At 35.8% G+C, this 16,877-nt stretch overlaps 1 protein-coding gene across 3 annotated transcripts; it reads right to left on the bottom strand.

Moving 5' to 3' along the window:
* Positions 1-3,024: 3,024 nt before the first annotated feature.
* Positions 3,025-16,529, bottom strand: LOC134854096 (uncharacterized). 3 transcript variants are annotated; one of them, XM_063870200.1, is made up of 13 exons: positions 16,460-16,529; positions 16,306-16,326; positions 15,855-16,137; positions 11,758-11,839; positions 11,575-11,675; positions 11,202-11,339; positions 10,781-11,000; positions 10,427-10,614; positions 8,152-8,275; positions 6,904-7,168; positions 5,296-5,466; positions 4,848-5,031; positions 3,025-3,370 (listed from the first exon to the last, which is right to left on the bottom strand). In XM_063870200.1, exons 1-13 carry the CDS (start codon positions 16,501-16,503, stop codon positions 3,263-3,265), a joined length of 1,929 nt encoding a protein of 642 aa, XP_063726270.1. In that variant the 5' UTR covers positions 16,504-16,529; the 3' UTR covers positions 3,025-3,262. The 3 variants fall into 3 exon arrangements, with proteins under 3 accessions (XP_063726270.1, XP_063726271.1, XP_063726272.1); XM_063870201.1 differs by lacking the exon at positions 16,306-16,326 and adding an exon at positions 16,346-16,366 and having other exon boundaries at positions 16,460-16,522; XM_063870202.1 differs by lacking the exon at positions 16,306-16,326 and having other exon boundaries at positions 16,460-16,522.
* Between the last annotated feature and the right edge of the window lie 348 nt (positions 16,530-16,877).

Below are 16,877 nucleotides of genomic sequence, written 5' to 3'. Positions count from 1 at the left end.
TTTTTCAAAATCCATAACTTTTTTCTGCAAAAAGCAGGTTGTGGCCTGGTTTCAACGGTAACAATTCTGGCTGCTCGGTGGATAAATCAATTACGAGGAGAGCATATATCGATTTTTCAAAAAATTGAAGTTCCAGCAATCGTTGATAAAGCCCACGCCAAAAAAAACTATGACCGGATGCCTCAATTCTTAGGAAGTAAACTACATGTTCTAATTGTTGAAGAAAACAGTGTATCTTAGTTTTGCCATGATTGAAAAAACTGTCTTTTGGCGGTGCTTTTTTGTTGATGAAGGGTGACTGCATGCAGCTTCCAACTTATCAGGTGACGCCGGTATCAATCGTGCACTGCTATACGTTTTCCGTTTTTGCTCATCTTGTTCGGATGGAAGATGCCAAGGCCGACATACTACTTCATCTTCTGCAGCAGAGGCTCTTTCTCGAGCGTAACATAGAAAAAGGGATCAAAATGTTTTCAAACCATTGCAAATTTTTTGAATCCTCGAAAAAATTTTATGACTCACGAAAGTATTTTGCAAAAAGTGGCAGACAGTTAGGAAGCAATTAGATTTGTCCTGAAGACTTGAAACTCCACGAGGAAAGTTTAAAAGTCATTTGTAAAGTTACGTTTGCAATTGCAATTGAGATCTTAGGAAAATTGCTTCAACGCCTTTTATGTGTGCTCATTTTAGTGTACCACAGACATCAGGTGGCTTTGTTGCAGTTTTGGTTTTCATGAAAAATCGATACTCGAGAATCCTTTTTTATGGGAGAAACAATTTTGAAGATTTTTATCTCAGCTGAAGCCGTCTGCAGTGGAAGCTCTCAATTGTAGTGGACAGTAGAAAGTCATATTTGGAATTTTGAGTCCCAACAAAACTCTTCCTTGCGAGAGCCAAAAAACAAGAGCATCAGTTCGCTGCAACCTGTGAGAAGACGCAGACTGTACGAATGAATCGTCGAGTTTTGCCATCAACTGTGTATATGCGTGGAAAACGTCGAGAGCTCTCTATAATACCACACTGCCCGGCAGTCTAGTCTTCACCACTACTCACCATAACTGTCTATTGAAAACGGATGAAAACTACTTCGCAAACAAATGTGCCTTTTCGGGTGGTCGAAAACGTCACTGAACTCTTCTTTGTCCCCAATACTGCATTCCAATCGAAAACCATGGTTAATCTTTTTTGCCCTATATGATGATTCGAGTACTGGCCAGGAGCTTTTGGCATTGATCGCATTGAAACTTTTACGTTTTCGAGGTATTGGTAAGTTTTACGACCAAGTCTCCGGTGAAAATCTGCAGTTTTGACATTTCAACCCTGATTATTGCTAGGATTACGTATTGTCAGCAGGATTGGTTTAACAGTTTGTAGTATTGCAAAAATCACACTTCCAAAATCTACATAAAAAGATTATGTCTCAAAAGTTTGCGCAAGATGGTGCCACATACCCTTTTTTATGCATTTTTTTGGCATTCGCAAGATCTTTATCGCCAACTGTTGCATTTATGCTTGCTTATTTGTGTAAACTGTTGTATATTAATTGATTTCAAAGAAATTAGTATTTTCAGGATGCAGTGAAAAAATTAAGTCTATTTCAAGATAAAATTTAAGAAAAATTGGAGGTGCAACTTGAAGACATTTCGGCAAACCAATTTATTTGAGTTGAAATAATCAGTACAATAATATGTACTACTATTATGATAGAGCGGTCTCAAGAAAATAACCAGTTCCCATGACAATAAGACACCTACGTCTCTGAAATCGTTTAACAATTATGATTTCGCAATTCCGAAAGATTTCGCAGTATATTTTCAAACAAATTTCATATTTCTTTTCTCCTAAAACCTCCCCCTCAACATTTTAAAAAATTCAAAAAATCGCCAAAATTGCGTTTTGATGACAAATAAACCGTCTGAATTATGCTTGTTAAACCGTAAAAAAATTTGAAGCGAGCATGTTCCTTGATATAAACAATAAAGTAATTACAATTTTTAATCTGAATGGTTTCTGACTCAACATAATACGCCAGATTTTTTTATACTACAATAAAGCTAATCTCCTTCAAATCGAACCACATATTGTTCAGTAGGTGCACAACTTGTTGAGACGGTGCCACATACCCTTTTTTATGCATTTTTTTTTGGCATTTGCAAGATCTTTATCGCCAACTGTTGCATTTATGCTTGCTTATTTGTGTATACTGTTGTATCTAAATTGATTTCAAACAAATTCAGGGCAGCACTTGGCAACCCTTATGGATCCGTTAGCCGTTCGCTCTTTGTTACTGATGTATTTAGAGTTATTTCATCTGATAAAAAAATAAGTAACATCGAGAAATTAATTCTTCTTCTATAATGAATAATTTATACATAAATTAATTTTCAAAATTAGAACCTGTCTATCAGGGACCTGTCTATCATAGTTGCTTTTTGGGACCACTCTATCATAGGGACCTGTCTATCATAGTTGCTTTTTTGTTGGTCCATTCTATCATAGTAGTACACAATAAAGCAATAAACACAGTCAAAATTGGAGAGTACATAAAAAATTTAACGTTTTCAAGTTTATAGCTAATAATGCTCTAACGAAAAAACTTGATAAATTTATCGACAGATCTCTGTCATGTACAAGGAAGCCACGTCCATAAAATCCATACGTCCAAAGAATCTTTTGATTAAAAAATAAAAGATATTTCTATCTTATAACAAATCTTTCAACTGAGTTTCTACCTATTGCTTTGCTCACACATTGAACGTTTCTCATCACAGCTATCATTTCTCCGGTTTACAGACACTCAATAAATATATTCTATTGAGAATCTTGAATGGAATTTCCTCGGTTTCAAAAACAAATTTCATCAGTGTCTTTTGAGGTTTTTTTTCCACATTTTAGTAGGCTGGATTTATACTACCAAAATACCCGACTCTGTGGGTACTAAGCACATATGCACAAATAAATGCGGATAAAAATACACGTAATAACGTAATTATCAAATGACAAACTTTTCCAAATTTTAAATATCAAGATTAGCAATCAACGCGCTGCGTGAACAAGCATGATTATGAAAATTTAAGCTAAATACATAGGCATCAGAAAAGAAAATAAATATCAATCTACTTGGCGAATAAAGGAAGAATCACATCTTCGATTTCCAGGCAATTCTGAAATGATCATCCCTTCTTTTGTTGACAATAATTCCAGGAAAAAAAACAGCTTGATATGTATCTGAACCCATTTTATCCATAAGTATAATCCTTAGTTAATTTGCTCCACCGTCCGCGCGAATTTGTTCCAGAAGCGCATTCAAGCGAGAAATATCTGATTGATTCGAGAACCGAGAAAAAGCTTGATCCAACGACTGCTGAATCTGAAAACAAAAACATGAGGCTAATGAACAAAGGTTTGTTTACAGTGCTCATTAAAACGATCTGGACAAAACTAACAAAATCTGAATCTTTAAACGCATTTTTCTCAATTTGGGTTAACATTAGACAAAAAGTGAGGTGAATAAAAGTTGCTCAGAACTTCACCAGAATTAATATGGTGCAATTTATCTTTGGGACATTTTGGCTTCTCTTAGTCAAACATAACCAATCGAAGATTGGAAAAGGGTCATGAACGCAAGTAAACATGAAAAAAAAAACACTGACTTTGTTGAAAAAAATCTCAAATTTCGAATTTCAAAGAAAAAATAGATCCTTTAAGCTCTTTGAATTTCTAGAACGATTTATGACTAGTGCTTTTTTGATAACCTTAAACCAACTTGAGAAAACTGGATCAACAGGTAAAGTTTTTATTCAGCTGGAAATCTTTAAATTATATTCCGCTTTCGAAACTAGAAATCGTTCACGTTTTTTTCCCGCCATTTCCACGTTCGTATTTGGAGAGTGCTATTTATGTGACTTTCAGCAGATGAATTTCAATTGAACTCAAAAAGTGCTTATATACCCAAATGCATCAAATTGTATGAATGCAAATCTGTAGTTATTAGAGCCTTTTAAAACTTTTTCCTAAAAAAATCACCAAGACCTATTTCTTCAAAAATCTGTTTGATTAAACAAAGTTTTGCTTGATAGCCAAAAAATGCCATTTTTACTATACCAAACACAAAATCTTTTCTTGTTCTAAAATCAACCAAATTTGAGAAAAACGCGTTTAAAGTTTCCCATTTTGTTCGTTTTGTCCGGATAAATTAAATCAGCACTGTATCAGAACAATTGATGCTTGTCAGTTTTAAAAAAATTGCAATCATAATATTTCCTTGAGCTGATTTGAGGAAAGTGGATAAATCAGTAAAATTTTATTCGGCTTGTAAATCTAGAAAGTTAAACAATCGGTTGAAATTAGGATTCAATTACTTTTTTTCGTGCAGCGTAAACTTTTGTTATTGGAAAGAGAGTTAGCTAAAAAAAACAACTAGCGTAAGAAATCAAAAATCAACAAGGAAAAATCACGATCTGATGTCACTTTTTCCTCAAAAAAAACAATCACGACCTTTATAAGAGTTTTCGCTACGTTCATCGATTTTTAATCACAACTAAATAATTATCACCTTAAGTTGAGACTATATCAACAAAAATAGCACCAATAATTCATTAAAACTGTTAATTAATTTCAAATTTCGTGATACTGAAACTGAGTATGACACCACTTTTTACGGTCACCACATCTTAGTCAAATTTGTTAAATTTTGTTGAAGGAAAAAAGTTTGATTTCTGATTACAAACCACTTGCAATCACAACCCAGAACAATTTCGACGGTTTATGTTAGTTGCGAAAATGCTTCACTGTTTTACATTAGTAGCTGTTCAAAATATTACGTCATTATTAACACAAACACTAACATTGTTAAGAAGTTGATTATTGGTCTGCACGATCTGAGCAAACTGATCATAATTAGCTTGATTGATTGCACATGATTGACTCATCATCAATTGCACTTTTTCCCTCATGTCCAGACTAGCAAACTCATCTTCCACAGGAGCCGATTGAGCGTCAAGATGTTCCAAATCCATTCCAGAAAGAAATCTAAGGCAGTATCAGACCAGAGTTAAGATGCAACTTTGATCTTGTACTTTAACTAATGTAACACTCATTGCGCATAAAATGCTCTGAGAGACATGAAACTTCAAAGTTTGGCAGTAATCATTAACTTGTCTTATTATTTACGGGACCACAAAAAGAGTTCAGCGCTACATTTTAAGCCCTTAAAAAGATTTTCTTATTTTCTTGCTTGAATCAGAAATCGACATTTACAAATGAAGTTCTATTTTAGCGGACAACAGCTGGTACCTAGAGACACTTTCGTCCAGGGCACTTCTTCTTAGGTGTACCAGGTACAGATTGTGTGTGAAGTAGGCAGAGACAGTGGTCAAGAAGAGGAGCAACATCACCAAAAGGTATATAAGGGGGTCCAGAGATGCCGAACCAATATTACTACTGCTATTTTTGCTGTTGTTGGCACTGAAACAGAAGAATTGTTAATTTTTTTTCAAGAGATGCAGTTTTCTTGAAAGCCTAACAAGACTGCTCGTATATCAGGGCAAAGCCCTGAATGTTCCGACTGCCCCTTACTCCATATCGAATAGTTTTTGGGTTAAAAAATACTGAACCACCATAAACCAGCACAATATCAAAGATCAACATAGAAAATTTAATTCGTACGAATTCAATACGACCGATTAGCTAGCCTCAATTCATTTGGAACGATTTTGTTGAGCGAGATAATTCGCCACGCATAAATAATTCGCGGTCTTAAATATTCCTTTATCTTCGAAACTCTAAACAGCAAGACTGCTCGTATACCAGGGCAAAGCCCTGAACGTTCCGACTGACCCTTACCCCATATCGAATAGTTTTTGATAAGAAAATATTGAAAAAACATAAAATTTGGACAATATCAAAGATCAACAATGAAAATTTGATTCGTATGAACACAATACGACCGATTAGCTAGCCTCAATTCAATTTGGAACGACTTTGTTGAGCGGGATAATTCGCCAGGCGTAAATAATTCGCGTTCTTAAATATTCCTTTTCTTCGAATGTCTGAATAACAAGCCCTAAATATTCCGACTGCTCTTTGAAGTCTATGGAGTAGTGTTCACTTTAGAGAAAATTGAAACGTTTTTTTTTTCAGGTTTTTTTGCCAAAATTATCACTCCGCACGTTATGTTAAGTAAAACGTAATACATTTCGCATTTAGCTAAGTATTAAATAGATTAAACAGTATGCCTCAACTTAATTTGGAACGATTTCTAAGACAGATTAAAACTCCACTTACGCGTTAATAACACAAAATATATCGCGCCTTATTTATCCCAAATTGGCAATCTTTAAACCCGAAAAATAATCATAGATGAAATGTCTTTTTCAAATTGGAGCTCAAAGCAATTATAATTTTCGACTTTAAAAAAATATATCTCGAAAATGGCTAGTTAAAAAGTCGAAATTTGTCTGGAGGAAAAAAAAACTGATTTGTTTTTCTCAACTGCCGAAATTCCACGAGAAAAATAGATAGCCTTAAAGCTCTTTCAGGTTTTAGAACAATTTTAGGAAAAAAACCCAATTTGAGAAAACTGGATGAATACGTAAAACTATTTCGCTAAGAAATCTAATAATTAATTTTCGAAATTAGAAGTCGATGACGTTTTTCGTAACCTTTACACTTTCGCTGTTCGATAGTGAAGTTTGCCTTCCTTTTAACTTTTGAATTCTAGTTGATTCTAGTATTGTTGGCAATATCCTTTTCGGTCAAGGCCTCATTAAAACCTCACTAAAATTGCTCAATGCGGTTTCAGTTTTCAGATTAATACTTATTTAATACTGTAAAAACGGTGTTCAAAAACACTATTTAAGCTAAAACGCTCTCGGCATTATCTATAAAAGCAACTCCACCTACTTCTCGCAGTTTTGGCACTTGTAAACCGTTACAACTCGCACACCGCCCTCCACTGTTCCCGTTGTCTCGCTCTCTTTCGTCACTGCCCTGACCCCCTTCCTTGCCTTTCTAGGAGAATATCTGTTATTCATTACCACTTCGGTAGAATTCAGTCTGCTGTGTCGATTCGCGGTGCTTTTGTAATCGTCTTGCAACGTCGGGTGGTGGTTTGAGTTTTGGTTTATTATTGAACTATTCCGCCTCACTAAATCTACCTCACGATTCCCTGAAAAAAAAAACTAACGCTATTCCTTTTCGACAAACCATAGCTCCGAGACATTTTTAGAGACCTTGACCTCAACATTTTTAAAACATTATTTATAAACAACCATAAATCCGTGCTAGTCGCTTTACACAAAACAACACTGATTCAGAAAAAGAGAACAAAACTTGTAATTTAGCACAAATCAGAGGCACAACAGCGGTTCAAGATTAACATCTCATCAACCCACCTGTTGATGCTATCTTGTGCATCAAATGTCTGAACTTGATTTCAGTAAGGTTGAAGGATTAAAAGAAACCAAAAGAGAGTAAACTCAACAAGAGAGTCAAGGAGCGGATTTTCGATTATTTTGTCATCTTTTTTAAGGTCGAGCAAATTGAATTTTCGAGGCAATATGTATAAGTAAAAATTTGGCCCAAACTTTATATGCTCGACCTTTAAATCCGCCTCTGAGATTGAGCGGAGCTTCTGAAAAAAAAACTGAACTTGTAGTATAAACATAGCCAACTGAGAGTTGGAAAATACTAATGAACGCAAGGAAACTGAAAAAAAAAAGACTTTTAAATTTCGAAGAAAAATAGATGGCCTTAAAGCCCTTTAAATTTGTAGATCAATTTATGATGCACACTTTTTTGTTAAAATGAACCAAATTTGAGAAAACTGGATCAATAGGTAAAACTTTTATTTCGTGGGGAAATCTGATAATTAATTTCCATTTTCGAAATTATAAGTTGATCACGTTTTTCGTGACCTTTACAATTTTGCTGTTCGATAGTGGAGTTTGCCTTCCTTTTAACGATGGAAATGCGCTGAACTTAAAAAGAAATCACCAGTCAAACCACGAAAAATCAAAATTGAGCGTGAACAAATTATAAGACTTTTTCCTGAAAAAAAAAAAGAAAATCAGCAAGACCTATATAAAAGTACTGACTACGTTTATTCTTAATAAGCGTTTGCTCGGTTCATCACGACAGATATCACTTTACCTAAATCGGGAGCGATCAGTTGATCGGGTTCAGTGGCTGATTTGGCAGAATTCGGTCTGTACCTCACTGTTGCAGTCAGGTGGTACGATGACCCACTCATCCTGCCATCATCAAGAAGAGATGACTGAAAATGAAAGTTCAATTTACACAGCGGCGAAGCGGAGCTTTGCACCACTTGCGATACAACACAAAAAACTAGGTGAACCAAAATGTTCGTATGTGTAGATTAAAAACAACTAGGGGTCCAGCTGAAGCTGGAGATATGTGTTTGATATTGAATGAATTTGCTATACTGATGCGGCACAAAAAAGTGATTTCAAAATTTACACCTTGCCCAAAACCATAGTTGTTTCTATCAAAATAAGTGAGAGGAGTAAAAAAAAAATTGAGAATATCAATTTTCCCAAGGAGATAACATTTTTCTTAGAAAAAAAATAAGGAGCCGCTGCTTCTACAGAAACCACTATCGCAATCGGTTCTTTCTTTCGAACTTTTCATCTCAGATTTTTTCGTGTAAAATTTAAGAAAAATCAAAAACTTTCCAAAAACGGTCAAAAGTTCTAAAAAACGGTCAAAAGAATTTCCAAAATCCAGGTTTTTTTCCTGCAAAGAGCAGGTTGAGGCCGGTTAAAAAGAGAAAACTCCCAAAACCGGGTTTATCGATTGAAGAATACCGGAGAATTGGCAAAGTTTGCAAAAAACTGTCTAATAAAGTTTGCAAAAAACTCAGTGTTTCAAAACTTCGATTTGCTTGCACGCAATAACGTTTTTGTTATACAAACTGGACATAGCCATTTATAAGGGTAGGCTTTCAACAACATGTTTGTGCGATTTCACCTATGATATCAGATTTGACAGGGTAGTTAGCGAGAAAAGTCCAAAAAACGGTCCAAATCAAAAATTTGACTTTTCCGAGAATCATAGCTTTATGCATAAAAAAGAGGACGCAGCTGCTTATGCAGAATGGTATCACTCAACCTGTACTTTCCGTTAAACTCGAAATATTTAATTTGGGAGGGTATTTCGCGAGAATATTCAAAAAGTTTTAAGAAACGGTCAAAAATCAAGAATCTGATTATTCCGAGGGCCATAACTTTATGTGTAAAAAAACTTGGACATTGACACTAATGCAGGGAGCGTTTCGGAAACATTCTACTTATTGAAAACAAAAACTCAGATTTTGAGCAAACTGAAAAGAAATCAAAAGTATGGGTGAGATATTCCCCCACGGAGGTAGGCGGCCTTTCTATTTATTGAAAACAAACACTCAGATTTTGAGCAAACTAAAAAAAAATAAAAAGTATAGGTGAAATATTCCCCCACGGAGGTAGACGGCCTTTTAATTGATACCCTTTTTTGAAAATCAGAAGTTTCTGAGAAAAACCCAAATTTTTTTACAATAACCAAAATCAAAAAAAGAAAATTCAACACAACGATTGGTAAACAAAACCAATTTGAAAAATGCGGAAGGAAAAGTTAAAATTTTGTTTCCCTTGAAACGACTCAAAACTAAGTCATTAAGCGGATAAAAAACAAAAACAGAAAAATTTAAGAAGTCAAGGCTGGTAAAATAAACAATTGGAGGATGTTTCAAAATACTAAAAGCAACATTGAAAATTACGTACAACAAAATCAATTCCACAGGTGTGACAACTAAGCCGACAAAACAAAAGCTGACAAACTATAGGCCAATATCTTTTAATAAAAGATATTACCAGTGTGAAAAAAGTTGCCCAAATTAAAACCCATGACCTTAGGCGTCCCAAGCGTATTCTTCACCTCCAAGTGTCTGACACTCATAGAAGTTTGAATTCATTATGAACCAAGATACAAATGATTCTGTTGAACAAGTTGTTAACCCAAAAAAAAGTATATATTCCAGTTTGATTTTGCTTGCTAATCGCAAGCGTCAACACATGGAAAAACTTGTCAACATCGTCGTCTGAAGAAGGCCAAGAAAAATATTCTATACTCTTCTAAAAATTGTTTCGGCATGAATTTCTTGACTTTATTTTCCAAAGCTCCATTCTGGTAGGTTAGAAGTTACAACACACATTTCGAATTATCGTTAGCTCAATATTCGTGCAGTGAAACATCTATTCTCAGTACGAATCTTGAAACAAAACGGTTGTAAATTTTCCGAATGGGCGAAAACTTCGTTTCTTATCGCCGCTTTCAAATTACGCGTTTTTGATTCGCACTTTTTATATAGTGTCATGATACTCCGATTATTCGAACGATTGATCAAACAGTGTAACAAGTCAAAATAACTCACTTTAGCAGCATAATTTGCACCATTTAAAGCTGATTGCTGTCCTTCGTCATCCGTGCTCGCGCTAAAAAAGAGCTTGCTACCCTCGCTCACTTTTGTTCCGTCTGCATATAAAGACTCCGCTTCGCCACATTTTACAATTCCAGAGCCCTTCGATGCTCCCGGTTGACTCAGATTATTATTCTTGTCATCTAAAAATCAAAATCAAAGATAAACAAAACAATGTTTTCCATGACATCATTTGTTGAACATCTATAGGTTTTTCAAAAAAACTTGATTTATTACAAAAACTAATTTCTTGGTAGTACTTTGGGATAAAAGTCGAATTTGGGATAAGAGTTGAATTTCTAATTTTACCTGTTCCGCAAAGCTCGTCCTCTAAGAACGAAGAATCCGCATTACTGCCTGTCGTAGCTTGACTCAAGTCATTGTCGTGTGGTCTGCTTTCATTGTCATTTTGTGATTGATTGGACATGTCGTTGTTGCTGTGCTCGTTGGCCAATGAGCACAGAGATAATTGGTCACAGTCAATCGATACTTTCTGAGAAGTGTTTCGACCCCACAGAATTGTCAGAATCTAAAACGAAAGAATTATTTGTTTAAATTCTCAGAAATGATTCAAGCTCGCGATTTTTTTGAAATTGTTTAGCTATACTACTTCAGTTCCAAAAAAGGTGAAAAGGTTTCCAGCTTTTCTCATTTTTGCGCGTTTCTAAATTTTTCGAAACTGACACTATATTTATGATTCTGATTCCTATAACAATTTTCAATCGCGTACCTTGAACGTGGTGTGGCGACGGAATAGCGATCCGAAGGTGAATTTTTGGACTTGAGTAACCACTTTGATTGCGTTCGGAACCACAAAAGCAGATCTCTCCTTCGTCACTGAGAGAACTTCGGACAATCTGATTGCGTACTAATGAAAACAGTTATAACATCTTCCCCGGTTTGAAGCACAGTAGAAGAATTAACACAATTCATTTTAGAAAGTTTATTAGTTGAATTTTATTACTGCTTTTTTCATGTGATTTTTGAAACAAACTTTGATGCAAACAATATTTGAATAGTCTGCAAATCTGGCAAATCAACGAATCGTCTGCGAATCTACAGAAAAATGCTACTTATTTTTTGCAAAATTTGAGCTTGCTAACTTTTTTCTTGAATAATTTGGACACGAAGCAAACGTATGAAGGCGTGAGAAACATTCTTCCGTGCATTGGAACTGTATCTTTTACCAGCGAACACGCAAAATCTGAACAAACAGTACAGCGGTCAGTCTCTATTATGAAGTGAGTTTTATGGCAATTATTGTTAGTGATGCAGTTCTGACTTACTTGCATGCAAAATTGGCAGCTCGTATAAAGAAGGGAACATCTTGAAGAATGAACGCCCAGCCTTGCTATCTTCAGTTACCGTCTAAGCAAATGCATTAACTTTTATCAAGTTTCTATCCAGTATTTCGTAAATTGATTTGTGCACTGGCGTGCTCATGAGTTTCTGGGGTGGTGATTATTGACCTTTTATGAGGTCGACTACATTTATCTCCCGAATTCACCCAAAGAACCCAATTTTGCAAAAAACTTAACGCGGCAAAAACATTTTGAGAAAATGTGCCACAAATGATGCTTATGGGGGCATTTTTGAAAAGTTTCTGACTATTTCATACACAATAATATGGGTTGGTTGGTCGGCCAAAAGAGTTTTTAGTTAAGTTAAATTTTCGTTTTCACTAAACAATACATTAAAAACAGTAGTCAAATACTCAGAAGATGGAATACACATCAATCAAACATTACTTCAAGTCGAAGAGAGCCCAAACCGAACTTTCCACTTTTGAGAACCAATAACATTGCCAACAGACAATTGAACAAGAATCAATAAATTCAAGAAAACCGAAAAAACTGATTTAATTTAATAACAAAAATGGAACAAAAAATCGTTTTTATGTATTCCGCTGGGAATTCTGAAAATTAAATCCCAATTTCTACAAGTCATTCACGTTTTTTTTTCGCCATCAGCACATTTTAATTGGATTTTCTTTACTGTGAGTAAATAATTTTTGATTCGATCTCTAATGGAAATCAACATTCAAACCATCACGACCTTTATAAGAGTCTTCACTTTGTTCGTCGCCTCTCAAAAACCGTTCGCAGCCTGCTTTTTCCAGCAGCACGCCTCCCGGTTTTGCAATAAGTTAAAACAAAACAATTCAAAGATATTTGTTGTCTAGCCTGTATTCGAACCGGTAATCCATGGTCGCATTTTTAATCTAATCGACAGCTCCAGAACAAATCTATGTGCAGTGCATCTTCTTGATATAGCCAGTTTTGCGTCTCGATATGATTGTAGCTCCTGTACCTGATTGTATACTCGCCTCAAGGTTAATTTTAGTAGTTATTCAGTGTCTTTTAATGAAAACTGACTATTTCAAAGACGCCAGTTGCTTATCAACCCCTAATTTTGAAGAATCAATCAGTTTTTTGTTAAATTTCGTTGCACCCACTGAATTAACTTTTAACGGGATTTCATTGCTTGTGGAACGGTTTGTGCGATTGTTCAGTAACTCTGCATACAAAAATTTGTTGTCTCAGTTATGGTTATATTCCAGGGTACGGCTGTTTATTATGCCGTTTCGTCTAAGTATCACACTGCGGCCCCTGTTATTAAATTAAATCACACTGATTTAATTTAATAACAAAAATGGAACAAAAAATCGTTTTTATGTATTCCGCTGGGAATTCTGAAAATTAAATCCCAATTTCTACAAGTCATTCACGTTTTTTTTTCGCCATCAGCACATTTTAATTGGATTTTCTTTACTGTGAGTAAATAATTTTTGATTCGATCTCTAATGGAAATCAACATTCAAACCATCACGACCTTTATAAGAGTCTTCACTTTGTTCGTCGCCTCTCAAAAACCGTTCGCAGCCTGCTTTTTCCAGCAGCACGCCTCCCGGTTTTGCAATAAGTTAAAACAAAACAATTCAAAGATATTTGTTGTCTAGCCTGTATTCGAACCGGTAATCCATGGTCGCATTTTTAATCTAATCGACAGCTCCAGAACAAATCTATGTGCAGTGCATCTTCTTGATATAGCCAGTTTTGCGTCTCGATATGATTGTAGCTCCTGTACCTGATTGTATACTCGCCTCAAGGTTAATTTTAGTAGTTATTCAGTGTCTTTTAATGAAAACTGACTATTTCAAAGACGCCAGTTGCTTATCAACCCCTAATTTTGAAGAATCAATCAGTTTTTTGTTAAATTTCGTTGCACCCACTGAATTAACTTTTAACGGGATTTCATTGCTTGTGGAACGGTTTGTGCGATTGTTCAGTAACTCTGCATACAAAAATTTGTTGTCTCAGTTATGGTTATATTCCAGGGTACGGCTGTTTATTATGCCGTCTCGTCTAAGTATCACACTGCGGCCCCTACCCAAGTGCCTCTGGGTAGAGGTAGGACCCCGATTCCAGCAACTGACGTCCGGTGACTCTAGTTGCGGCACATGTTTCGGTGAAACGCCCAAGCCGTCAAACAGGCAAATATATATAGCTAGCTATGATGGTGGTGTCTTTCTTGTCTATACCGTATCTGCGCAACAGATAGCGGAACAGTTTTGGTTCTAAAGCCTGAACTATGAGCTAGTGTTGAGTCGACACTGGTCATCAGGAACGAGCTCAACTAATTTGCTTGAGGATTGGTCCAACCTGGGGCAGGCAGAAGCTTCGATTGGATTGGACCAGAGTGAAATTTAAGAAAGTGTGATGTGTTTTAGGCACAACTGAAGAGCTGGTTGGAGTCGTGAGGGCCGTTGAAGCACTCGAGAGTGAAAGTGTAGTGAGTTTGGTGCGGTTTTTGAAGCCATTTGAAGAGGTTGGTGGTGTCGTGAGGGGTGTAGAAATGAGGGTTCATTGGGGATGGTTCAATCTAATCTACTGACGTAGGAGTTGAGTAAAGGTGAAGAGCTGTCAAAGGGGAGTAACTTTGGTACAGGGACGGTTTCAAGGAAATTGCCTGGCCTACTGTTATATTTTTACTTTTCTTCGATTGATGAAATTGATTTGGGATACATGCAGAAAGAATTTAAGAAGACTTTCACCTATCTGGTTCTCACTGTTAGCAACACTGACATGAGGTCACTATAATATACCGCTCAACTTAACATTAAGATAAATTTGACACGTTCAGCTTCATTTTTCATTTCGATGCCCAAAAGTTTATCAATCATTTAAGGAAAACGTGATAGCAGATTCAACAAACGTAGCTGACTGTTGTAGCTGGCATTTACTGTGCAGTTTATCCGTCAAACGGATTCTTTGAAATATTTCCAAACTGATATTGTACCTTGACAAATCGACACAGTAAAATAACAGCAAACCACATGCGTTAACAACAGAAAACTTTGCAGGATGCGTTCAATTTCCTTTGAGACGTAGAAAACTTGGATGCTTTTCTCAACCTGTTCAACTTGAAACGTGAAGGTTTTGCTTACTTATAATTATCGTATTACCCTTGATTTCTACCAAATATGACCTTTCCATCGAAGTTCATACCTGTAATGAGAAAACAAGCCAACACAGTAAAGACGAACACGTAGTCAACAATAACAGACCTAACAAAACCGATGAAAATTTTTCATAAACAAAAATATTATACAACATTGTCATCAAGCACTACAAAAAGTACAGACATCAACTTGATAAAAAATCGTTAAGCCAACTTTACTGCGTTTACTTTGCCAGCAAATTCGCAAAAACTAGCGAGAACACGACAAAATGCTGCTCTAGTTTTTAAAATAAGAAAAATACAAATAAGCCTCGAATTAGTAAAATCGGCAACATCTCGGACTCACGCACTAACCACTCAGCCACTGACGCTTATTTCAGCACAAACTCTGGCCACAAATAAAGCCGAGTACAGATGCTATGAAATTTCCAATGCTACTTATGGTGATTATAGAAGAAAGGCACAGAAGTGAACACTTTTAACGAAAGCTTTTATTTGCAAGTAAGGTTAGAAACAAAAAGAGGGTTCGTTTTCCACCGTAACGTTGTTAATATATAAGTAATGGGACTCGCAAACTCTTGGGAGAAAATCTTCCTAAAATCCTCAACTACTAATACTACTCTCAGGTCTTCGATGACAAAAGATGCTTCGAGCGAAAACCCTTGCAAATAAAATAGAGACGCGATTCCGCTAAATGTTACCAATATCAACGCATTTGTATCACTAGCCTCATTTATGATCACTAACACAAACTTTAGTGGAGACAAGGATACAAAGTATCGTTGGCGTGATGTCACGTACCCAAACGTATAAATATCACCATCGTTCCAATGTGTAAAAAAAATTGCATGAAAAATCTTCTTGGATGCAATTTATTGTACCCTGAAGAAATTCTGTACCGTGTTGAGCATAACGGACAAACCTCAAACGTCGAGTTTTCATCGCATTCGAATTCGGCTGCACTCTCAATTCCATTTGCTGAATCCCATGAATGCTTCACTTTATGGCTTCCTTTGATTGAATTCTTCCTGTTGCTTGAACAGCTCTCCCCGCCACTGCTATAGTTACTGCCGACTCTAATATGCCCATTCAATGGCGGCAAATTTTCAGGCACCTCGGAACACTGTGGAACCTGCATGTTCATTCTGGCAGAAGCCATAACAGCCGACACATTGTCCAACGCATTTTCAGGCAGCGAAGATGACCTGGGAATGAAAAAGATGAAATTTATGGTGTAGTTAAATTATGCAAACGCAACCGTTAGTAAGAAAGGATCTCACAGAAGGGTTTGAATATGGTTATTCAGTCCATTGGCAATGATTGATGTTAGTTACTCAAATACTTTAAAAATAACCAATGGTTTTTTGATCTACCTTCGATGCTGCGTTTCCGATCTAAAATGAAAATACTCACAATTTAATGCTGCGCAGGGCGCTGTTAATTATACAATTTCCAGAGAAACTGAGAAAAACAATCAAACTCAATATAAAAATGTCAAAAATGAAACAAAAGAGGACACCTACTTACTTTGCCAGGTGTTTGAACTGCTTCGATTCACTCGGCTTCTTCATTGCTCAAGCCATTGAATCTGAAAAAAAACAATCCAACCTTTTCTACTTTTTTTTCTTTTTTTCTTCTGTTTTTTCTTTTATTTTTTGTCCTCTTTTTAGGGTATTTAGAAAGTCAAAAGTATCATAGTAACCGAGGTTACAGTCAGGAGTCCCTTCATCACGTATTCCTGTCAAAATCCTTAAAATTTTCTAGATATGGAAGTGATAATGATCAAAGAAGATGACAAGTGTTGGTGTCCTTACAATTAAAATCGATACGGGTGAAGTTTCTTCAATAAGAACACGCAACTCGACAAGAGAAAATATAATATACAAGTGTTACAAATAAAAAAAATGTCGAAAATTATTTCGTCATTTATTGTTCCGAGTACGCA

This window comes from Symsagittifera roscoffensis, chromosome 9, assembly GCF_963678635.1.
Source record: "Symsagittifera roscoffensis chromosome 9, txSymRosc1.1, whole genome shotgun sequence".
NCBI classification, from domain to species: domain Eukaryota; kingdom Metazoa; phylum Xenacoelomorpha; order Acoela; family Convolutidae; genus Symsagittifera; species Symsagittifera roscoffensis.
Note: the sequence above shows the minus strand (reverse complement) of the source record. Positions and strands in the feature narration are given on the sequence as shown.

What these genes read in the sequence shown, in the direction of transcription:
- LOC134854096 (XM_063870200.1), bottom strand. Translation starts at nt 16,503, where the DNA reads ATGAAGAAGCCGAGTGAATCGAAGCAGTTCAAACACCTGGCAAA. An exon ending in GTGCAAATTATGCTGCTAAA is followed by an intron (nt 8,276 to 10,426) that starts GTGAGTTATTTT and finishes TTTCATTTTCAG; the next exon opens with TCATCTCTTCTTGATGATGG. An exon ending in ACTGATCGCTCCCGATTTAG is followed by an intron (nt 7,169 to 8,151) that starts GTAAAGTGATAT and finishes TTTTTTTTTCAG; the next exon opens with GGAATCGTGAGGTAGATTTA.